At 45.8% G+C, this 24,789-nt stretch overlaps 1 protein-coding gene and 1 pseudogene across 3 annotated transcripts in view; both read left to right on the forward strand.

Annotated features, from left to right (window-relative positions):
• Nucleotides 1-13,935, forward strand: part of mgat5b (alpha-1,6-mannosylglycoprotein 6-beta-N-acetylglucosaminyltransferase B) — a 31,263-nt gene extending 17,328 nt beyond the window's left edge. Inside the window, exons 11-19 of one of the 3 annotated variants that reach the window (XR_209539.4) lie at nt 1,588-1,721; nt 3,144-3,274; nt 3,774-3,779; nt 6,456-6,611; nt 6,739-6,885; nt 9,126-9,242; nt 11,022-11,096; nt 11,828-12,038; nt 13,470-13,559. Coding sequence is in view for 2 of the 3 variants with exons in the window: in XM_004918435.4 (XP_004918492.1) it covers nt 1,588-1,721; nt 3,144-3,274; nt 3,774-3,779; nt 6,456-6,611; nt 6,739-6,885; nt 9,126-9,242; nt 11,022-11,096; nt 11,776-12,038; nt 13,470-13,668 (1,228 nt within the window). In the remaining variant the exon portion in view is untranslated. Of the gene's footprint in view, nt 1-1,587; nt 1,722-3,143; nt 3,275-3,773; nt 3,780-6,455; nt 6,612-6,738; nt 6,886-9,125; nt 9,243-11,021; nt 11,097-11,775; nt 12,039-13,469 lie in introns of all 3 variants that reach the window. The other 2 variants (XM_004918435.4, XM_004918438.4) reach the window with 2 other exon arrangements.
• Nucleotides 13,936-20,766: 6,831 nt separating this feature from the next.
• LOC101735073 lies at nt 20,767-22,145 on the forward strand (annotated as a pseudogene).
• Nucleotides 22,146-24,789: the final 2,644 nt, after the last annotated feature.

Consider the following 24,789-nt stretch of genomic DNA (forward strand, 5'->3'; position numbering starts at 1 on the left):
GTGTTACAGGGTGTAACCTCCCTCGCAGGGCCCCCACCCGACGTCCTCACCCGAGCGTGTAAATTTAAAGCGTCGGGGGAAGAATGGTTGGGCAGGGCGAGCGCCGGCAAGGGTCGGGTCTGGGCTGCTGGGGCCCACTGGGATTTTTGCCGGTGTCCTGGCGGCCCAGTCTGACCCTGTTGTGGCCCTATTCGACTTGTTGGCAGAGCCCTCCATCCAGGGGCCCAGGTGACCAGTGGGTTAATAATCGGTGCTAACATAGTAGTATTGGGCCCAATTATTTCTAATGGTGGCCCTGGTCACACCAGTGAAAGAAGCCATGGTTGCTCTGATGAGGAATCCCGATCCATAGGCTCTCATGAAACAGTGACCTCTTGTGATCACATAGGGAAAAAAGGATTTATTGCATCATCAGATTTAACAAGCAATATCTTTTGTAAGTAGGTGCCTCTAAAGGTGGCCCTTGGACCGATATGGCAGCGTAACGGCCCGTGTAGGGGAAACAACGACTGGCCTGCCTGACCGATATCTGGCCTGAAATCGGCCAGATATCAATTGGGCAGGTTTAAAAATTTAGTCGGATTGGTGACCGCATCGGCTCGTTGTGCCTATACCCGTCGTTTCAATTCGATCGTTTGGCCCCACCAAGCGAGCGGATCTCACCTTAACTGCCACAAAACTCACAATTTCTTCATTTTCAGCTTGTTCCTATATACAAGCTTTTCTACATCTGTGTATTGTGCTACGTGAACTGGGAATTCTGGGAATTAGCATTGCATTGTGGGTTTAAAAATCCTGGTTTTAAACAATTCCACATTGCACTATAAATGAGCCCTAATTAGTGTTATTCCCCTTTAAGGGCATTCAAGGCCTCCATATGAGTGATAATTCCTAAGGGGGCTGATATTTACAGTTCAGCAAGCTCATGCATACCACAGATTAGCCCCGTGCTGTGTTCCTGGGGTCCCAGTTCCGGCTCTGCTATCAGCGGAGTGAGTTTATAGCTCGCGCTTATTACAGTGGCGCCTGTGTCTTGCTTTGTGCTTCTTGATTTATGGCACAATAAAAATTGCATTTGAAACCCATATATTTATACTTGCCGGCCAGGATGGCTGCCACCTTACAGCCCGCCTCTAAATCGGCCTAATGGGCCAATGCCGATGTCTAGACCAGATCTGCCTTTGTGCCCAATTGATATAAAAGTGGGGCTTGCAATAAAGTAGGTGACACTGGGTAGATTGTGGGTGGGGTTTTGGTAGAATGGGTGTGGTCTGAGGGGATCAGGAATGCGGTTGTGTGTTCATGGGGGCCATATTTTTTATCACTGGAGACTCATTCTACTTGTTGGCAGAACCCTTTGCCCAGGTGACCAATGGGCTAATAAATGGGGCCACTTGGGGGTGGGGGGCAGGACCTTCTTATTTAGTTGTATGGGGGTCTTGTGATTCTTAAAGGGGACCCTGGCAGCTTCCTTCAGTATTCGCCTTAAGAATAAATAGCATTCAGGGCCACTATCAGTAATCATAGGGCCCCCATACTGCTCAGTAATCAGGGTCTACACCCACCCATGAATGTTTCTTTCTCTAGGTGCCGCTTGCGTGTAGTCGACACCTTTGGGACAGAGCCGGCCTATAACCATGAAGAGTATGCCACGCTCCACGGCTATCGTACCAACTGGGGCTACTGGAACCTGCATCCCAAGCAGTTCATGACCATGTTCCGTGAGTTTGGGGCACTTTTTTGGTGGGATATGTTTCAGAATAGCAATGTGTAGGTTCTGTAGGGTTTATTTTCACAGGAAATATTCTGTTACTGCTGAATTGTGCTTAGTACAGGGGAATCCTTAGGTGCCATAGTTTCATGGTATCTCTCTGTACAGGCTATGAGCAAACTTAGGGGGCTGTTCCTGCTGAATTGTGCTTAGTACAGGGGAATCCCTATGTGCCATAGTTTCATGGTATCTCTCTGTACAGGCTATGAGGCAAACTTAGGGGGCTGTTCCTGCTGAATTGTGCTTAGTACAGGGGAATCCCTAGGTGCCATAGTTTCATGGTATCTCTCTGTACAGGCTATGAGCAAACTTAGGGGCTGTTCCTGCTGAATTGTGCTTAGTACAGGGGAATCCTTAGGTGCCATAGTTTCATGGTATCTCTCTGTACAGGCTATGAGCAAACTTAGGGGGCTGTTCCTGCTGAATTGTGCTTAGTACAGGGGAATCCCTATGTGCCATAGTTTCATGGTATCTCTCTGTACAGGCTATGAGCAAACTTAGGGGGCTGTTCCTGCTGAATTGTGCTTAGTACAGGGGAATCCCTATGTGCCATAGTTTCATGGTATCTCTCTGTACAGGCTATGAGCAAACTTAGGGGGCTGTTCCTGCTGAATTGTGCTTAGTACAGGGGAATCCTTAGGTGCCATAGTTTCATGGTATCTCTCTGTACAGGCTATGAGCAAACTTAGGGGGCTGTTCCTGCTGAATTGTGCTTAGTACAGGGGAATCCCTATGCTGCCATAGTTTTATGGTATCTCTCTGTACAGGCTATGGGCAAACTTAGGGGGCTGTTCCTGCTGAATTGTGCTTAGTACAGGGGAATCCCTAGGTGCCATAGTTTTATGGTATCTCTCTGTACAGGCTATGAGCAAACTTAGGGATTCTCCTGTACTAAGCACAATTCAGCAGGAACAGCCCCCTATGCGCCATAGTTTTATGGTATCTCTCTGAACAGGCTATGGGCAAACTTAGGGGGCTGTTCCTGCTGAATTGTGCTTAGTACAGGGGAATCCCTATGCTGCCATAGTTTTATGGTATCTCTCTGTACAGGCTATGAGCAAACTTAGGGGGCTGTTACTGCTGAATTGTGCTTAGTACAGGGGAATCCTTATGCTGCCATAGTTTTATGGTATCTCTCTGTACAGGCTATGAGCAAACTTAGGGATTCCCCTGTACTAAGCACAATTCAGCAGGAACAGCCCCCTATGTGCCATAGTTTTATGGTATCTCTCTGTACAGGCTATGAGCAAACTTAGGGGGCTGTTCCTGCTGAATTGTGCTTAGTACAGGGGAATCCCTATGCTGCCATAGTTTTATGGTATCTCTCTGTACAGGCTATGAGTAAACTTAGCTCTTTCTCTTTATCCTACAGCTCACACTCCAGACAATTCCTTCATGGGTTTTGTGACAGATGAGCTAAACGATACAGAGCGCCGGCAAGTGGCGCAGAACAAAGTTCGGAATATGGCTGTGGTGTACGGGAAAGAAGCTGCCATGTGGAAGGTTCTGCCCTTACTCATATTATCCCTCCCCACTCTTGTATCACACAGGCCCCTTTTGCATGCCCGGTGTCCCTCCCAGAATGAGCCTTTCTGCCATCTTTTGCTAATATAACCCTATGGGCTGGGCTGGACTGGGTGGGCGGGGCTTAAGTTTGCAATGGATTAAAGATGTCGGCCTTTAGAGAGCAGATAAGCGAATATATATCCGAGGAAATCACCCTTATTCAAGTCATGGGTAGGGAGAGGTGCAGGGTGGGGGACACTGGAATGTCAGGTCAAAGCAAATATTTGGTGATTTGGTCCTTTAATCAGTCACTTCTTTTTTTCTGTTTATTGTCCCAGAATGCCTTATTCTTGCCTGGTTTACTATTCCGCTCTATCTCTCGCTTCTCTGCTCACTGCCTTTATTAAAAAATATTGCAATTATTTACAGATCTCTCTCTCTGTTTTCTCTCCTTGCCTGCCGTTGCTGCGCTGGATTCCCGGATGGCGTCCCTTAGCTACAGGTACGGGATGAATTTCTATCTGCTTTGCACTCCCAATCCCAAAGCACATTGTGTTCACGTTAGATTTATACCCTAAGTGCATGCTGGCAGTTACACCAGTGTCAGTTGGTCTGTGAAGTGGGATGCAATGCATATCCTGGGCTCAAGGTACAAAACGAGCGGTAATAATAATAAACAGTGAGAGAAAAGGATGGAGGGACAGCACCACAGCCATAGGCAAAAGACTTAAGGATTCATAGCATTGCATGGAATTGGCACTGTATTTATCCTGCTGTGGGTTCTGGGGTATTATACATGGAATTGGCACTGTATTTATCCTGCTGTGTGTTCTGGGGTATTATACATGGAATTGGCACTGTATTTATCTGCTGTGGGTTCTGGGGTATTATACATGGAATTGGCACTGTATTTATCCTGCTGTGGGTTCTGGGGTATTATACATGGAATTGGCACTGTATTTATCCTGCTGTGGGTTCTGGGGTATTATACATGGAATTGGCACTGTATTTATCCTGCTGTGGGTTCTGGGGTATTATACATGGAATTGGCACTGTATTTATCCTGCTGTGGGTTCTGGGGTATTATACATGGAATTGGCGCTGTATTTATCCTGCTGTGGGTTCTGGGGTATTATACATGGAATTGGCGCTGTATTTATCCTGCTGTGGGTTCTGGGGTATTATACATGGAATTGGCAGTGTATTTATCCCGCTGTGGGTTCTGGGGTATTATACATGGAATTGGCACTGTATTTATCCTGCTGTGGGTTCTGGGGTATTATACATGGAATTGGCGCTGTATTTATCCCACTGTGGGTTCTGGGGGTATTATACATGGAATTGGCACTGTATTTATCCTGCTGTGGGTTCTGGGGTATTATACATGGAATTGGCAGTGTATTTATCCCGCTGTGGGTTCTGGGGTATTATACATGGAATTGGCGCTGTATTTATCCTGCTGTGGGTTCTGGGGTATTATACATGGAATTGGCACTGTATTTATCCTGCTGTGGGTTCTGGGGTATTATACATGGAATTGGCAGTGTATTTATCCCGCTGTGGTTCTGGGGTATTATACATGGAATTGGCACTGTATTTATCCTGCTGTGGTTCTGGGGTATTATACATGGAATTGGCGCTGTATTTATCCCACTGTGGGTTCTGGGGTATTATACATGGAATTGGCACTGTATTTATCCTGCTGTGGGTTCTGGGGTATTATACATGGAATTGGCAGTGTATTTATCCCGCTGTGGGTTCTGGGGTATTATACATGGAATTGGCACTGTATTTATCCTGCTGTGGGGTTCTGGGGTATTATACATGGCATTGGCACTGTATTTATCCTGCTGTGTGTTCTGGGGTATTATACATGGAATTGGCCCTGTATTTATCCTGCTGTGGGTTCTGGGGTATTATACATGGAATTGGCCCTGTATTTATCCCGCTGTGGGTTTTGGGGTATTATACATGGAATTGGCACTGTATTTATCCCGCTGTGGGTTCTGGGGTATTATACATGGAATTGGCACTGTATTTATCCCGCTGTGGGTTCTGGGGTATTATACATGGAATTGGCACTGTATTTATCCCACTGTGTGTTCTGGGGTATTATACATGGAATTGGCACTGTATTTATCCTGCTGTGGGTTCTGGGGTATTATACATGGAATTGGCACTGTATTTATCCCGCTGTGGGTTCTGGGGTATTATACATGGAATTGGCACTGTATTTATCCTGCTGTGGGTTCTGGGGTATTATACATGGAATTGGCCACTGTATTTATCCTGCTGTGGGTTCTGGGGTATTATACATGGAATTGGCACTGTATTTATCCTGCCGTGGGTTCTGGGGTATTATACATGGAATTGGCACTGTATTTATCCCGCCGTGGGTTCTGGGGTATTATACATGGAATTGGCACTGTATTTATCCCGCTGTGGGTTTTGGGGTATTATACATGGAATTGGCACTGTATTTATCCCGCTGTGGGTTCTGGGGTATTATACATGGAATTGGCACTGTATTTATCCCGCTGTGGGTTCTGGGGTATTATACATGGAATTGGCACTGTATTTATCCTGCTGTGGGTTCTGGGGTATTATACATGGAATTGGCACTGTATTTATCCTGCTGTGGGTTCTGGGGTATTATACATGGAATTGGCACTGTATTTATCCCGCTGTGGGTTCTGGGGTATTATACATGGAATTGGCACTGTATTTATCCCGCTGTGGGTTCTGGGGTATTATACATGGAATTGGCACTGTATTTATCCCGCTGTGGGTTCTGGGGTATTATACATGGAATTGGCACTGTATTTATCCCGCTGTGGGTTCTGGGGTATTATACATGGAATTGGCACTGTATTTATCCTTTTTTAATGAAAAATTAGTAAAAACATACAAAAATAATGCAGAAACAAAAACCCATAAATATAAAAAAAGTGCATCAATAAACTTAAACTTATATCATATTTACAAGCATTTTACCAACTTAAACCAAAGTAGAAAGATAGATATGATGGTAGGATAACTCTGCACATATATACATATATACACATACAGTATTTACGCTCCATACTCCATATCCTGCGGTGTGTTAGTGCTAGTGTAAGGGTAATAATAACTGATCATTAAAATGTTCCTCCAACAAGGAATCTCATCTTATTTTTAGGGAAAAGAGAAGTTCCTATCTGTCTTGCATAAGCACATGGAAATCCACGGCACTGTTTATTTTGAAACACAGCGCCCCCCGGAGGTCCCTGCATTTGTGAAGAACCACGGCTTACTGCCCCAACAGGACCTGCAGCAGCTGCTGAAAAAGGCCAAGGTACTTAGGATAAGGAGAAGACTTTGGGGAAAGTGGCCCATGTTGATATGATGGCTATGGGGCAGGATCAGTGGTGGTTTAGGAGAGGGTCATTGTATAATGGTGTATTACATGTTCTTTCCCACAGCTTTTCATTGGCTTTGGATTTCCTTATGAAGGCCCTGCCCCTTTGGAAGCAGTAGCCAATGGTTGTGTGTTCCTGCAGCCTCGTTTCAATCCCCCACACAGCTCTCTCAACCATGAATTTTTCCGTGGGAAACCGACCTCTCGTGAGGTAACTCTACAGTTTTCTTACCCAGGATGTAGTGAAGGCCATGGAAAAATACCCAGGGTCAGCTGCAACACCCCAGGCCCGGCTCACTAAAGAATGGAACCAGGGGCTTGTGGCCCCTTATGTATTTACGTTATAGTGGTCACAGTCTGATTCCAAAAAATAATGTCCAAAGCAACTAGTGCTTAAGCAAAGCTATGAGATAGGTGTCCTGCAGCCTCTAAAAAGGGGAATAGCATGGAAATATTCATCATAAGCAGCTGACAAAAACCCAATTATCAGTGTTAAATAGACAAGTCAACCAACTGAGACGTGAAGCTGTGTCAGAGAGAGAGCGCCAAGGCTCGAGAGCCAACACGGAATTGTGGTCGTGCAAGTAGCCCAGGGGGAGATGGTAGGGGAGTGGGAGGGAAAGATGAAAGATGATGAAGAATTATTAAGGGGATAGAATTAAAGGAAAACTACTACAGAGAATTAATGAAGGAATATAATATATATAGCAGTCAATACTGTGTCTGCATATATTGTTGAATGGCAGATTGGACTTTTATATATGCACCATAAATGCATTCTCCAAAGCTGTAGGCACCATGGTTATAGGGTTCTCCAAAGCTGTAGGCACCATGGTTATAGGGTTCTCCAAAGCTGTAGGCACCATGGTTATAGTGTTCTCCAAAGCTGTAGGCACCATGGTTATAGCGTTCTCCAAAGCTGTAGGCACCATGGTTATAGCGTTCTCCAAAGCTGTAGGAACCACGGTTATAGGGTTCTCCAAAGCTGTATGCAACATGGTTATAGGGTTCTCCAAAGCTGTAGGCACCATGGTTATAGCGTTCTCCAAAGCTGTAGGCACCATGGTTATAGAGTTCTCCAAAGCTGTAGGCACCATGGTTATAGCGTTCTCCAAAGCTGTATGCACCAGGGTTATAGGGTTCTCAAAAGCTGTTTGCACCAGGGTTATAGGGTTCTCCAAAGCTGTATGCACCATGGTTATATGGTTGTTTAAAGCTGTAGGTACCAGTGTTATAGGGTTCTCTAAAGCTGTAGGCACCAGGGATGTAGGGTTCTCCAAAGCTGTAGGCACCAGGGATGTAGGGTTCTCCAAAGCTGTAGGTACCAGTGTTATAGGGTTCTCTGAAGCTGTAGGCACCAGGGATGTAGGGTTCTCCAAAGCTGTAGGCACCAGGGATGTAGGGTTCTCCAAAGCTGTAGGTACCAGTGTTATAGGGTTCTACAATGCTGTAGGCACCAGGAATGTAGGGTTCTCTAAAGCTGTAGGCACCAGGGATGTAGGGTTCTCCAAAGCTGTAGGTACCAGTGTTATAGGGTTCTCCAAAGCTGTAGGTACCAGTGTTATAGGGTTCTACAAAGCTGTAGGCACCAGGGCTATAGGGTTCTCTAAAGCTGTAGGCACCAGGGATGTAGGGTTCTCCAAAGCTGTAGGTACCAGTGTTATAGGGTTCTACAAAGCTGTAGGCACCAGGGATGTAGGGTTCTCCAAAGCTGTAGGTACTAGTGTTATAGGGTTCTACAAAGCTGTAGGCACCAGTGTTATAGGGTTCTCCAAAGCTGTAGGTACTAGTGTTATAGGGTTCTACAAAGCTGTAGGCACCAGGGATGTAGGGTTCTCCAAAGCTGTAGGTACCAGTGTTATAGGGTTCTACAGAGCTGTAGGCACCAGGGATGTAGGGTTCTCCAAAGCTGTAGGTACCAGTGTTATAGGGTTCTACAGAGCTGTAGGCACCAGGGATGTAGGGTTCTCCAAAGCTGTAGGCACCAAGAATGTAGGGTTCTCCAAAGCTGTAGGCACCAGGGCTATAGGGTTGTCTAAAGCTGTAGGTACCGGTGTTATAGGGTTATCTAAAGCTGTAAGCACCAGGGATGTAGGGTTCTCCAAAGTTGTAGGTACCAGTGTTATAGGGTTCTACAGAGCTGTAGGCACCAGGGCTATAGGGTTGTCTAAAGCTGTAGGTACCAGTGTTATAGGGTTCTCTAAAGCTGTAGGCACCAGGGATGTAGGGTTCTCCAAAGTTGTAGGTACCAGTGTTACAGGGTTCTACAAAGCTGTAGACATGAGGGTTTTAGAGTTCTTTAAGACTGTAGGCAATGGGGTTGTAGGTTACAAACACCAGGGTTAGGGCCACCAGTGTTTCAGGTTACTGTTGCAGTTGTAGGCACCACTGTAATAATGAACATTGGATGAAACAATGGTGGAAATAGTTCATACTCTGTCCTGTGTGCAGGTCTCTTCTCAGCATCCATACATGGAGATGGCCGTTGGGAAACCACATGTTTTAACAGTCGACTACAACAACACGCAGGAGTTTGAGGCAGCCATCAAGGCAATTTTAAGGAGCAAGGTATGATGGGCAAGGGAAAAGCCTTCCTCTGTGTTTAGGACATTGTACTGGTGCAATTATAATGGCTAAGTGACAAAATCCTTGCCCGGCTGACTGGGACAAGATTCGCCAATTAACCTGGCAAGAGAGTTTCTGTGACCGGGACAGGATCATTTCGGAGACTGAATATTCGGTCTCGGTTTGATGCTGCCGATATGTCAGATAGGGGTGTTTTATATGTCAATATTTCCAAGTAGCTAGGGGAGCAGCCTCATTATCTAGACGGTTCCATGCTGGAGAATGATGGCTCGCGGCTCAGAGACAGCGCCCGGGGGAAATAATTAACGACTGTGATTGGGGGAGGTGGAGAAATGTTTTAGCCACGGAAGCCAGACTCTGTTATCCAGCGATTTGCTGATCCGCCTGGAGGAATGAGGAGTGGAGGCAGATGCAGCCGTGTCCCCAGTCACAGCCCTGTTATATCCTATTTATCCAGGGTATGGTTTTTTTGCAGAAATGGTATAGGAGCCCACTGTTCCACCGCCATTGTAGGGTCATTTCATGAGACATGACTGACTACCAGCTGCCAGTCTCCAATTGCCGGTAACAGACCACTGCTGTCAGACTTTCCATATTATAACATAGGTTGCAACACAGTTCTAAACTGCAGCCAATCAGAGTGAGCCTTCTTTGCACCTGAGCTATATCATACTAACTTAATCAAAGCACCCCGGCCTACTCAGCAGCCAAAGAGCAGTGTTCCCATAATACATTTCAGCTGGCTTTTTCCTAGAGGCACAGATAGGATCACACTATGTGACTTGGATATTGCACTATGATATGGGATCTATATTCCCTGGACTGGGATTTTAAATAGGCCCTGGCATTCCCAGTACCCAGAGGCCCAAACAGCCCCCCAGCCCAATAAATAGTGAGTGTCTATGGCACCTTACAGCAGCCCCTCTGGCATTTGCCTGAACCCACAGATTGCCAGTCTGGGCCTGGGTCCTGGCATTCCAAGTACCCAGAGGCCCAAACAGCCCCCCAGCCCAATAAATAGTGGACTATGGCACCTTACAGCAGCCCCCTCTGGCATTTGCCTGAACCCACAGATTGCCAGTCTGGGCCTGGGTCCTGGCATTCCCAGTACCCAGAGGCACAAACAGCCCCCCCAGCCCAATAAATAGTGACTGACTATGGCACCTTACAGCAGCCCCTCTGGCATTTGCCTGAACCCACAGATTGCCAGTCTGGGCCTGGGTCCTGGCATTCCCAGTACCCAGAGGCCCAAACAGCACCCCCAGCCCAATAAATAGTGACTATGGCACCTTACAGCAGCCCCTCTGGCATTTGCCTGAACCCACAGATTGCCAGTCTGGGCCTGGGTCCTGGCATTCCAAGTACCCAGAGGCCCAAACAGCCCCCCAGCCCAATAAATAGTGACTGTCTATGGCACCTTACAGCAGCCCCTCTGGCATTTGCCTGAACCCACAGATTGCCAGTCTGGGCCTGGGTCCTGGCATTCCAAGTACCCAGAGGCCCAAACAGCCCCCCCAGCCCAATAAATAGTGACTATGGCACCTTACAGCAGCCCCTCTGGCATTTGCCTGAACCCACAGATTGCCAGTCTGGGCCTGGGTCCTGGCATTCCCAGTACCCAGAGGCACAAACAGCCCCCCCAGCCCAATAAATAGTGAGTGTCTATGGCACCTTACAGCAGCCCCTCTGGCATTTGCCTGAACCCACAGATTGCCAGTCCGGGCCAGCTCTATAACACACCTAACTCACCATTTCCCATAGGTGGAGCCCTACTTACCGTACGAATACACTAGCGAGGGAATGCTGCAGAGACTCCATGCTTACATTCAGCATCAGGTAAGTGTCTTCTACATTTGATATAGCAGTGAAAGCTGAGAAGAGGGGTTCAGAAATTAAGATGGACCAATGTTTGGATACTGGGGAAGGGTCCCTAGCTCATCAGAGGTTAAAGGCATTTATTTTTAGTTGGGGTCTACAAATAAATGGATTGAAGTTATCCTATCATCTATCTATCTATCTATCATCATCTATCTATCTATCTATCTGTCTCTGCTTGTCGTGATTAGGACATCAGTTTAGTCACATGGCAAGAATCTTATATGCAATTGGCTGCATCAGTTAAGCTGAAGAACTGCTTCCTCTGTGGTGGAGGATGCGCCTTTTGCTAAACCCATTGAGGGCCCCGTGATTTTGTGGTTCTAGCGGCTGTCGTGCCAGCTCTTGGCTTCCCTTAGTGTCAGGCATCTAACACTTCTACAGGGTAATATAATAAATGGCACAGTTTGCCCAGGTGTATTCACCCATAGCAACCAAACATCTGACCTGTAAATGCTACCTGCATATTTGTTGCTATTGGTTACAAGACTAGTAGCAAACTATGCACCTTTTGTTAAATCTCCCCCAGAGTATCTTGCATTTTTCCTTATTTTCCTTTCCACTGCTTTACTGTCCCCTTCTTTTCTCTCTTTCTCCCACATTTCTCCTATTTTTTTCTATTCTGTACATTCCTCCTCAGGAGTTTTGCTCACCCTCTATGTCCTCCCCCTATTCCATAAATGGGTCCCAAGGCCTTCACACCCCTCCCTTGCTCCTCGTTAATCACACACACCTGGTGTGGCCCCCGAACGTACCCCTTCCCCATATCTGGCCCCCAGTCACTTCCATGCAGGTTTGGCTGTCGGAAGAAGGGGAATCCTGCACCAATGCATGCTGGGAGCGCAATCTAGTCTGTGAGCCGAGTTTCTTCATCTTCATCAACCAGCAACGCTTACTAGAGCAGTGAGTATACAATGGCGCTGCCAGGCTGGGTGCCCAGTCTGCGGTCGGCTTGGCTTCTGTAAATTCAATATATCAGGGTTCCCACCTACATATTATGGCAGGCAGGGATAGACGGACATTCTGTTCCCTGTACGTTCCTTTACACCAGCTGTTCTGTGTAGCCAAGACTCAGTTACACAATGATCCAATAAATAATTGATTCAATTGCTCGGATGCCTGAGTATCAAATCTGGATCTTGCTCTGAACACGTACTGCCAGTTTCGAGGCACCATGTAAATTTAATTGGTTTTCCATAAAACAGACAATACGAGTGTAGCTTATTCAGTGCATAGCACTTTCCTTCTCTGTATATTTGTATTTATACATATGGGTAGGAGGTGCCATAGTGTTTCCCTTAGACAGTACAGTATGGGGGTACAGCTTATTGTGTGCCCAGAACATTCCTTCTCTGTATATTTGTATTTATACATATGGGTAGGGGGTGCCATAGTGTTTCCCTTAGACAGTACAGTATAGGGGTACAGCTTATTCAGTGCATAGCACTTTCCTTCTCTGTATATTTGTATTTATACATATGGGTAGGAGGTGCCATAGTGTTTCCCTTAGACAGTACAGTATGGGGGTACAGCTTATTGTGTGCCCAGAACATTCCTTCTCTGTATATTTGTATTTATACATATGGGTAGGGGGTGCCATAGTGTTTCCCTTAGACAGTACAGTATGGGGTACAGCTTATTGTGTGCCCAGAACATTCCTTCTCTGTATATTTGTATTTATACATATGGGTAGGGGGTGCCATAGTGTTTCCCTTAGACAGTACAGTATGGGGGTACAGCTTATTGTGTGCCCAGAACATTCCTTCTCTGTATATTTGTATTTATACATATGGGTAGGAGGTGCCATAGTGTTTCCCTTAGACAGTACAGTATGGGGGTACAGCTTATTGTGTGCCCAGAACATTCCTTCTCTGTATATTTGTATTTATACATATGGGTAGGGGGTGCCATAGTGTTTCCCTTAGACAGTACAGTATGGGGGTACAGCTTATTGTGTGCCCAGAACATTCCTTCTCTGTATATTTGTATTTATACATATGGGTAGGAGGTGCCATAGTGTTTCCCTTAGACAGTACAGTATGGGGGTACAGCTTATTGTGTGCCCAGAACATTCCTTCTCTGTATATTTGTATTTATACATATGGGTAGGGGGTGCCATAGTGTTTCCCTTAGACAGTACAGTATAGGGGTACAGCTTATTGTGTGCCCAGAACATTCCTTCTCTGTATATTTGTATTTATACATATGGGTAGGAGGTGCCATATTGTTACCCTGAAGATGGTGCCAGTAGGACATGATGGTGGCAGCAGCAGCTCTCTTTCCCAGTTGTTGTTAAAATCCAACTCCCAGAGACAACTTTTCTGTTTCCCGTAGGTTGGGTGCTCTGTGTGACAGCACCGAGTCCGTGATGAGCCACCTCTACCCAGCGGTGTCCCTGGCGGTCCGTGAATGTTACCTGCAGAGGGAGCCACTGCTGTTCAGCTGTTCCGGGCATAGTAACAAATTTCGACGACTGTGCCCCTGCAGAGACTATCAGCCTGGACAAGTAGCCTTGTGTCGGGATTGCTCTTGAGCCAAGCACTATGTGCCACTGTCGTACTGCCGACGGCCATCGGAGTGAGCACAGCATGGAAACATTCTGCACCCTTAATAGTTTTCTACTCAATCCCATTAGCTGCTGTGTCCCAGCCCTGGGGTTTTATGCTGCAGCATATGGCAATACTAAGCACTGACCTTACAGGCACATGGTGAACACAAGCCACATCCTTCTGGTGATCCTTCATCTTCCCTTGTTGGCCTCAATGGCTTTCTACAATTAAAAGCACAATGCTTAGGCTGAGCCCCTGAGTGAGGAAGCTCAGTTATTTTGGATATTGGTACTGCCGGCATCAGGCCCGGACTGGCAATCTGTGGGTTCAGGCAAATGCCAGAGGGGCTGCTGTAAGGTGCCATAGTCACTCACTATTTATTGGGCTGGGGGGGCTGTTTGGGCCTCTGGGTACTGGGAATGCCAGGACCCAGGCCCAGACTGGCAATCTGTGGGTTCAGGCAAATGCCAGAGGGGCTGCTGTAAGGTGCCATAGTCACTCACTATTTATTGGGCTGGGGGGGCTGTTTGGGCCTCTGGGTACTGGGAATGCCAGGACCCAGGCCCAGACTGGCAATCTGTGGGTTCAGGCAAATGCCAGAGGGGCTGCTGTAAGGTGCCATAGACAGTCACTATTTATTGGGCTGGGGGGGCTGTTTGGGCCTCTGGGTACTTGGAATGCCAGGGCCTATTTTGAATCTAAGTCCAGACTTTGTCGGCATCCACCATTGGGGCCCCCACCCAAAACAGACGGTGACTATAAAGGCCAATGGAGGATAACAAGTATCCATTAAACACATGAGTCCACTATAGGATTTCTTTTTTTCTAATATTCTAAAGAACTGGGACCAAGTAGAAAGGTTTACACAGGTAACCCCTCCGATGGAGGTTACGGGACAGCACCCTATGGGACTGGAGCGCTTGCAATGAGGCAGATCTGAGCAATAGACTTCATGTTCTCTTGTGTGTGTTTATTATCATTTTGTTTTTCATTCGAAAGATTTATTTCTGGTAATAAAGATCTGAGGGGAAGTGCAACAAGATGGCGTTCTTTTGGCCGAGGTGGGAGGGTATTAAGGCTGCTAGCTTCTCCTTATGGCCAGTGCTGTGTTTGACTATGAAGCCAGTGGCACTTGAGACATTTTCGGGCATTTTTTTATCTGCCACTGCCCTCTCATCTGCCCTCTCTCTTAACCAACTGGCTTCTAACCTGTAAAGTTAAGGGATCATTTCTGAGGACTAGTGCAATTTCGGTTGCAAATCGCCATTTATTGCCAATAACGTAGAATTTACCCATAATTCCATAACTGTAGCACCCGCCACAATTGTGCCCCATACATGAAAAAGTGTAATGGTGGCCATACACGTTAAGATCTGCTCGTTTGGCAAATGATTGGATTTTCTCCCGATATGCCCACCTATGATGAGTGATATCAGGCTAATCCAATTTTATAGCCCTAGGGCCAAATGATCAAATTATAACAATGGGTATAGGAGCGAAAACCACATCAATGTCAGAAAAATCAAACATGCCCAATGGACAGCTAGACGATTTTCTGCCAGATATCGATCAGGGGGGTCCCATACAAAGGCAGGTAAACTGCCAAATCGGTCTAAAGGACAGCTTAAATGAGAAGGAATGGTAAAAATCACTGGTGGGTGCCAAATGTTAATTACTGGGGGGTGCCAAACCCCAGAGCTAATGCTAGGACTTGTGGGTGTGTTCCTCCGCTGCTACATTTCACCACGTTTGTTGGTAGGCTGGGCATTGGCATTGCCAGTCAGTAACTACAGGCTTGTGCATCCAGTGCCCAGTGGCATAACTTGCCATCCGAAGATTTTTTTGCAGGGGGGCCTGGTGCAGAGTAGCAAATTCTACCAGCCCCTGGGCCCCCTTCCCCCACCCACTCAGTCCTCTCTAAGAGCCGGTGGTGAGTGGGGATTTTCGAGCAAAAATAGAGGAGGCAGACCCCATGGTCTGGGCCCCCCAACCCCATTGCAGGGTCTGCTTTCTCTATTGTTAGGCCACTGCAAGTGCCGATCATAAGTAAAACATGAAAATTGTGTTTGCTTGAGAAATCATGTTGGCTTCAGAAGTCTTGAGGTTGCATGGATTAGCCCTGAAACCTTTTTTGGGTTACTTTTCCCTAAAAACCATATAGAATGAGAGCCCTGCACTAACATTTTCCTAACTTTGTACAAAGCAGTATTGATGTATGAATACATACAGGTCTAGCAGGCAGGATGAAGAAACCTACAGTTCCCCTTCCCTACCCTATTCTTGCTGTATAGTGAGGCTGCTCTTTTTAAAATCACTTTTATGTCAGCTACAGACCAAGGACTGGCACTGTGCAGTATAACATGCCTGGCATTTAGTTGGGCACTGCAGTAATAAACACAGGGTGGGGAAAGAGCGTGCTGCATCCAATTTGGATTGAGCCCCACAGTTTGTGAATATAGAGGCGCTACAGTGGGTGCAAGGATAAAACCTAATGTGAATTCTGTGCAGCTGAGTCGGCACAGAGCAATAAAATGTCTAGACACTCCAGCTCCGTGCCCCATGGGGCAGAATACTCCGGATGAGACTGACAAATCAATGTCATGTTTTTGTGTGAGTGCTCACTTACTGCAGATAAAGGGAACATCCTACATTTGGGCTCCTTACCTATACAAATCTTGCTGATTTTTTGCCAGACCCCAGTTTTGCCCAGATCATTCCTATCTTTGGTAGGAATATGGATGAAACAGTTGGCTAATATCTGAGTTCTGGACATCTGCATAGCCATGGATCAGAGTAGGGGCAGGTTTACCCAATTGTAGGAGAGAGGTACTGCATCAAAAAAGGTGCCACCGCTGGACAGATGGTTGGGCAGCAAGGTTAGCTTTGGCTGAGCATATACATTCATATTTATATGCCGATTTTTCAGTGATTAAAGGCCAAGCTGACCTTATGATTATATTTATTTTACTAAACATAAGATTTTTTTTATTATGTTTTGATTCCAACTTTCTGGCCCAGTATTATCTTGGCCCCCCGTTATCTCATAGCAAGGATAAAGATGCATAAAATATTGTCAGTGACCTTGGATCATAAATATTATCCTCATTGCCTTCCTCAGGGGGTTCCGTTTAGAAAACTCCAGTGGGTACTGTGACATTCTACGATAACTCGGCCATTGGGCACACTCTGCGCTTTTCAGCCTCCCATGGCTCCCATTGACGTGAATGGAAAGCATGTGAAAGTGCAGGTGTGAGTGCTTTGATAAAATGTGCATACATACACGTTCCCCTTTAATAAGAACAGACAGCAAATGGTTATGGTCGGTGAATTTTGTGGCTAGTAGTTAATTTACCCTTTGATATTACACCCCAGGGACTGATGAGAAGCTGAGCGGCTGATCTTTTCTGTATAAGGAACAAGGTAGAAAAGGAAGAGCTGTTCCATTATGAGGTACCCAGGAAGAGAATTAATAATGAGAGAGAATAAATGTATCATGAGAAGGAACAAGTGAAAGAGGCAGGTGAGTAATGGGGGGAGAAGAGAAGGGAGAGTTTATTCTGCTCTGGGGAAGAGGATGGGGAGGGTTTTATTGTACAAAGGCAATGGGGGAGAGAATGGGGTTTTATTGTGCGGGAGATAGGACAGAAAGAACAAAAGCAACTGAGATTGCTGCACTGTGATTGGGAATAGAAACTGTAGAGCTCGTTGATCAGGGCCACTCTTAACTCATAGTAAGGTTACAGATATATAGAAACATTGGGGTAACAGTCACCCTGCTATAGTTCCAGGGGTACCCAGGGCACAAATAAGCACTCACCCCAAATCTCCCCCTAACTGGCCTTCAGGCTGGGTCCCCTTAGCCCATAACAAGGTTACAGATATATAGAAACATTGGGGTAACAGTCACCCTGCTATAGTTCCAGGGGTACCCAGGGCACAAATAAGCACTCTCCCCAAATCCCCCCCTAACTGGCCTACAGGCTGGGCCCCCTTAGCCCATAACAAGGTTACAGATATATATAGAAACATTGGGGTAACAGTCACCCTGCTATAGTTCCAGGGGTACCCAGGGCACAAATAAGCACTCACCCCAAATCCCCCCCTAACTGGCCTTCAGGCTGGGCCCCCTTAGCCCATAACAAGGTTGCAGATATATAGAAACATTGGGGTAACAGTCACCCTGCTATAGTTCCAGGGGTACCCAGGGCACAAACAAGCACTCACCCCAAATCCTCCCATAACTGGCCTTCAGGCTGGGCCCCCTTAGCCCATAACAAGGTTACAGATATATAGAAACATTGGGGTAACAGTCACCCTGCTATAGTTCCAGGGGTACCCAGGGCACAAATAAGCACTCACCCCAAATCCCCCCATAACTGGCCTTCAAACTGGGTTTCAAGCAGTGGCATAACTACTGGACAGTAGACCCTATGACTGGTGGGGGCAGAACTGGAAAAAAGGGGGACCCAGATTGTCTATGGGTTCTGTTGTTTGGCTATAGTTTAACCAATCATGCAGCCACATACACACTGGTGGGGGGCCCTGTGTCTCAGCCTGTGTACACCCGGCTTTAGTCACACCAGCTTGCCCTAATGAGCAGCATATGGGTGCTGTAATGAGCTGCCCTGGGGCATCTGATGTTCAACCGGGCTCATTGCAATTGGCTACTGACTAATGAAGTGATTGGTTAACTGTGCGGTGTGGCCCAAGGCCTGGATGGTGCAGTCGGGAGGTGAGTAGAGATCCAAATGTAACTGGTACAAATAATAAAGAGGCAGAAGAGGAAGACAAATAATCGCAATACTATAAAAATGAAGATCAATTTAAAATTTCTACCATTCTGTAACACACTAAAAGTAATTGTAATCAAGATCTGTGCATTGCTTGCATTTAGCTGGTCCAACATTGAGTAAAGGCAGCTATACCTGCACACACTGGGTTGGGCAGTTAAGTGGGCCATCGGAGGGCACGGGAGGACCGTTTACAAAGAGCATCCAATGACATGAGACCAGGGGAGACTTTACTTTAATGAACTAGGATTGTCTAACTTATGGTCGTCAGCTGTTCCTACACTGCATCACTAACGTCTTTCCATTAGTCCCCATCTTGCCCTACTGTCTCCATCTTGCCCTACTGTCTCCATCTTGTCCTACTGTCTCCATCTTGCCCTACTGTCTCTATCTTGCCCTACTGTCTCCATCTTGCCCTACTGTCTACATCTTGCCCTACTGTCTCCATCTTGCCCTACTGTCTCCATCTTGCCCTACTGTCTCCATCTTGCCCTACTGTCTCCATCTTGTCCTACTGTCTCCATCTTTCCCCACTGTCTCCATCTTTCCCTTATTGTCTCCATCTTCCCTCAATGTCACCATCTTCCCCCACTGTCTCCATGTTGCCATACTTTCTCCATCTTGTCCTACTGTCTCCCTCTTGACCTACTCTCACCACCTTGCCCAACACTCACCACCTTGCCCAACTCTCACCACATTGCCCAACTCTCACCATCTTGCCCTACTCTCACTATCTTAGCCATGTTATCTTACTATGTCGTTATATACAAGTGTCCTACGATATTGTCTCCCTATTGCCCTCACCATCCCCCATTCTTATGATCCGTAGCTGTTGGTTTGCAAGACCCCATGGTATTCACCCCCTATTTTATCCCCCTGAAGACAGATGAAAACTCACCCTAAATGATCTTTGCGCTCTGTTACAGCCCCTAAAATGTCCCCCATTGTACCGTACAGGAGGAGGCGGCCACACAGATTTTATTGCAAAATAGAAAAGAAAGGATAAAATCAAATGAAAGAGAATCAGCGGCAGACTTATTGCTTCTATGAGCAGAGCGGAAGGGATGAGCAATGCAATCAGATCTAGGCAGACAGATTGTACAAGCACAGACAATAGGAACAAGAGCAATGGGTTGTGTTAACCGAATAGAGGAAACATTGCCCTTATCTAATATATAAACTGAAATTGGTCTATAACCAGCAGCAAACATGTCCAAAGCTGCCAATAAAGGCTGCAGTCATTCCTGTATGTGTTTAAATATGTCAGAGATGGTCCATGGGCCTCACATAACATCCCTAAAGATTTCCTGGCATCCCATAATATTTGCACACTAGAAGCTATACCCACCCTGTACTGTACTGTCTAAGGGAAACACTATGGCACCTCCTACCCATATGTATAAATACAAATATACAGAGAAGGAATGTTCTGGGCACACAATAAGCTGTACCCCCATACTGTACTGTCTAAGGGAAACACTATGGCACCCCCTACCCATATGTATAAATACAAATATACAGAGAAGGAATGTTCTGGGCACACAATAAGCTGTACCCCCATACTGTACTGTCTAAGGGAAACACTATGGCACCCCCTACCCATATGTATAAATACAAATATACAGAGAAGGAATGTTCTGGGCACACAATAAGCTGTACCCCCATACTGTACTGTCTAAGGGAAACACTATGGCACCTCCTCCCTATATGTATAAATACAAATATACAGAGAAGGAATGTTCTGAGCACACAATAAGCTGTACCCTCATACTGTACTGTCTAAGGGGAACACTATGGCACCTCCTACCCATATGTATAAATACAAATATACAGAGAAGGAATGTTCTGGGCACACAATAAGCTGTACCCCCATACTGTACTGTCTAAGGGGAACACTATGGCACCTCCTACCCATATGTATAAATACAAATATACAGAGAAGGAATGTTCTGAGCACACAATAAGCTGTACCCCCATACTGTACTGTCTAAGGGGAACACTATGGCACCTCCTACCCATATGTATAAATACAAATATACAGAGAAGGAATGTTCTGGGCACACAATAAGCTGTACCCCCATACTATACTGTCTAAGGGAAACACTATGGCGCCAGTGTCGGACTGGCCCAATAGTAAACCAGGAGAACTCCCGGTGGGCCCAGGTGTCAGTGGGCCCTCTTGCTTCTAACTATTTAGCCAATTGCATGGCCATTCCCTATTTCTGAATGGGAAAAAGGGATGGAAGGATAGAAAAAAAAGAGACTTGGATAATAAGTGTATTCACTATATTATATAGTATATCATAACACATTGGCACCCCCCCCTAGTAAATTTCCCTTTCCATTTCTTTTACATGTAGTGACAGTTCTTCGGGCCATAATATCACCAATGTTCATTAACTCTGTAACATTGTTGGAAAAGTCAGTTGCACTGCAGGCATAGTGTGCATGACATGACAGTTGGTTGCTATGGTTACCAAGCCATTGTGATGTCACAGACAGAGTGATGACGCTGATGTTTACTCACTCAGCTACTTGGTCATTTGACTGACGAGCTCTGGTGGTGACACATCAGTGACTCACAGTTTTTATCGCTTTCTTAATTTTTTATATTACTTCAAAAATATTATAATGTCAAAAGAAGAAAAACATATTGAGATAAACATTAATGAAGAAGAAGAGATAAATGAAGAAAATCAGAGAAATGCAGATGAACATTCTGGCTTGAGGAAGGCTAGCCGGATCTTGGTTCTGTTCATCCTTGGGCTCCTTGCTGCCTGCTATTATATATTTGTGGTGGAGCTCTGCATGTTGACAGTAGAGGTTCTAGAGGCAAAGGTGACTTTCCTGGTGATTTTCCACCTTTTGTACCTCCTGTGCCTGTGGTGCTATCTCCGCACTGTTATTACCCCTCCTGCTGTCCCGCCGGCCCAATTCCGCCTATCGGAGGCCGACAAGCGGCTGTACCTGAGCGATGAGCGGCCGGAAGTGTTGCAGGAGATCCTCATCCGTATGGCTAAAGATTTGCCTATACGTAATACTCGCGGTGCACGACGAGCAATTCGGTACTGTATGGTGTGCCAAGCGCTAAAGCCAGACAGGTGTTACCATTGCCCAGTATGTGACATCTGTGTACTGAAACTGGATCATCACTGCGCATTTCTTAACAACTGTGTGGGGTTTTCCAACTACAAGTTCTTTCTCCTGTGCGTGTTTTATGCGCTGCTTATGTGCCTATTCACGTGCGCAGTGTCGCTTTATTACTCCGTACTGTTCTGGGCTCATCGGCTGCCCAACACCGAATCCAAAGTCCCAATCATTGTGCTGTTTGTTATCACTGCACTCTTCTCTTTATTTTTATTCCTATTTTTCCTCTTCCATTTCCCACTGGCTACATGGAATCAAACTGCCAGGGAGAATTCTGATGACGATGGTGAGAGTAATCCATATAATTTGGGCTGCAGCAAGAATCTGAGGCAAGTGTTTGGCAATGAAATGAGATATTGGCTCCTCCCGAACTTCAGCAGCTTAGGAGACGGCTGCTCATTCCCAATGCGTGATGCCACAGAGGACATAGAGAAAAATGCTGCTCTTGTTGGACAAAACCCCTAAGTAAAGGTCCCCATACACAGGCCGATTGTAGCTGCCTATACGGACCGATTCGGTAGCTTATTGGCCCGTGTAGGGCCAGAAACAAGGGGCCTGCCCGACCGATATCTGGCCTGAAATTGAACCGACTGCCCCATTGCTGCCAATATAATTTGATCGTTTGTCCCCACACTCCCCGATATCGCCCACCCGTAGGTGGGGATATCGCCTGAAGATCCGCTCACATGCCGATCTTGCCAAGCGAGCGAATCTTAACGTGTATGGCCACCTTAAGACCCACAATCAACTCTTGGAACTGAAAACCATACAGAAACGTTGGGAGGACTCATGAAGCAGAGCATTTCTATTATTTCTGCAATCAGTTATGAGGCCGTTGATGGGATTCCAACTGTCTATGCTGCCACTTCTCCAAAGAGATCTAAGGAGACTTTTCTGGAGATAAATAATTGTCTAAGATTTTAGTTTTCTACAATAATAAGAAGATGCTTCTCGTATCCCAACACGTAGCCGAGGGTACAGGGGCTGGAACCTCCTCCTTAAGTTGCTCTGCGCGTCTTCTATTATATAAATCCTGTGCATATAGTATATTTGTAATGAATATATTAATAAAAATGTGAATATATATATATATATATACAAATGTTGCATGTGTGCATATTAACACACAACTGTACAAACATACTATTTTACAACAAAAATAAATATATATTACATTTAACCGTATTGTTTCTGCGTTCTTCTGGTTCATGTATCCAGGTGCTTGGAGTGTGCCACAGGGCAAAGCTCTGTTATAACATTTATATTAAGGGACATATTTATCAAAGGGATTTTTGGGGCAACTATTGGGTATGCAAGCCCACCTATGCGTGATCTAAGCTAGAGCTCGGGGCTGATTGCCAATCTTGGGGACTCAAGTGCTATGGGGTTTGCACATAAAATTGATGAAAATTGTCCCTCCAAAGGCCTTAAGGTGCGACATCGCCAAGCGAGCGGATCTGAAGGTGTATGGGCACCTTTAGTGGATGCTGCTTTATAGTTCAGCTAAGCAGAAGGTTGCTGATCCCTTTATTAATGGACCACAAAGCCTTCTTTCATTTTCCAAATAGACTTGCCCAATGAGCTGAAACTGTAGTTATATTTAATTTTCTTCATTTTCTCAGCAACATGTTGCAGTTTAGCATTGCCTAAAGGTCCCCATACACAGGCCGATTCTAGCTGCCGATATCGATCCCTTAGACAGATTCGGCAGCTAATCGGCCCATGTATGGGCACTACCGACGGCCCTGCCCGACCAATATCTGGCCTGAAATCGTCCAGATATCAATAGGGCAGGTTAGAAAATCTAGTCGAATCGGGGACCGCATCGGCTCGTATAGGCAAACCGACTTTGCCTATACCCATCGTTATAATTCAATCAAATTAGCCTACGTGTTCCACAATATCGCCCACCCGTAGGTGGGGATATTGGGTGAAGGTCTTCACGTGTATGGGGGCCTTAAGAAGCCATTATCTGACAGGCAGGCTGGCCCCAATATCTTAATCTCTAACAGGCTTTATACTGTGGTTTTTCTATGGCACTGCATGAAGTCAGAAGAGAGTGCGGCCTAGCAGTTAAAGGGGTATGGCATGGAACGTGGTCACGAAAAGGGCAATAAATAACAGGTACAATGGCATTAACCTAAAGTCCTTTAGCTTTGGCTTCATTTTTTCTTTAATTTTGTTATGAGAACTGATAATGTATGTAATAAACAGTAGCCCCATGAATGAATGGTGATCTCAGGCTGCTTGGATGTTAATGTTTGTAAAGGCCTGATGGTGGCCCCCAAGTCTAGGTGAGAACTGGGCAATTGCACCTTTTGCCCATTTATTAAAATGGCCACGATAGATTGCCCTATGCATCCCCATACTGATAGTAAGGGGCATCAAGGGGCTCAGAGAATAAATTAGGGAAGAAATCAGAGTCAAGTGGGGGAGAAAATGTCTGTGGGTACTAGTTGTTGAAAAATATTAACAAGTGTAATTTTAATTCAAGCAATTAATGTTATATTGGGCATTGGGCAGAGTTGTTTGAACAAGGAAATTCAATGTGTTAGGCACCGCCCAGTAAATATAGTCGTTAACCTCTGACCAATCAGGGTGCTATTCACAGTGTTGGACTGGCCCACCAGGATACCCGGAAGACTCACAGTGGGCCCTCTTGTTTCTAACATTTGGGCCCATTGCATAGTTATTCCCCATTTGTATATGTATAGAAAAAAAGAGTTGGAGGGATAGAGGAAAGAGACTTGGATAATATAGAGGTTGAGAGAGGAGGGATAATAGTTTAGAAAGTGGGCCTATGGTTCAAGGTTTTCTGGTGGGCCCCTGGCATCTCAGTCCGACACTGTATGGCGCCTTCTGCCCATATGTATAAATACAAATATACAGAGAAGGAATGTTCTGGGCACACAATAAGCTGTACCCCCATACTGTACTGTCTAAGGGAAACACTATGGCACCCCCTACCCATATGTATAAATACAAATATACAGAGAAGGAATGTTCTGGGCACACAATAAGCTGTACCCCCATACTGTACTGTCTAAGGGAAACACTATGGCACCTCCTACCCATATGTATAAATACAAATATACAGAGAAGGAATGTTCTGGGCACACAATAAGCTGTACTCCCATACTGTACTGTCTAAGGGAAACACTATGGCAC

Source organism: Xenopus tropicalis, chromosome 10 (assembly GCF_000004195.4).
Source record: "Xenopus tropicalis strain Nigerian chromosome 10, UCB_Xtro_10.0, whole genome shotgun sequence".
NCBI lineage: Eukaryota > Metazoa > Chordata > Amphibia > Anura > Pipidae > Xenopus > Xenopus tropicalis.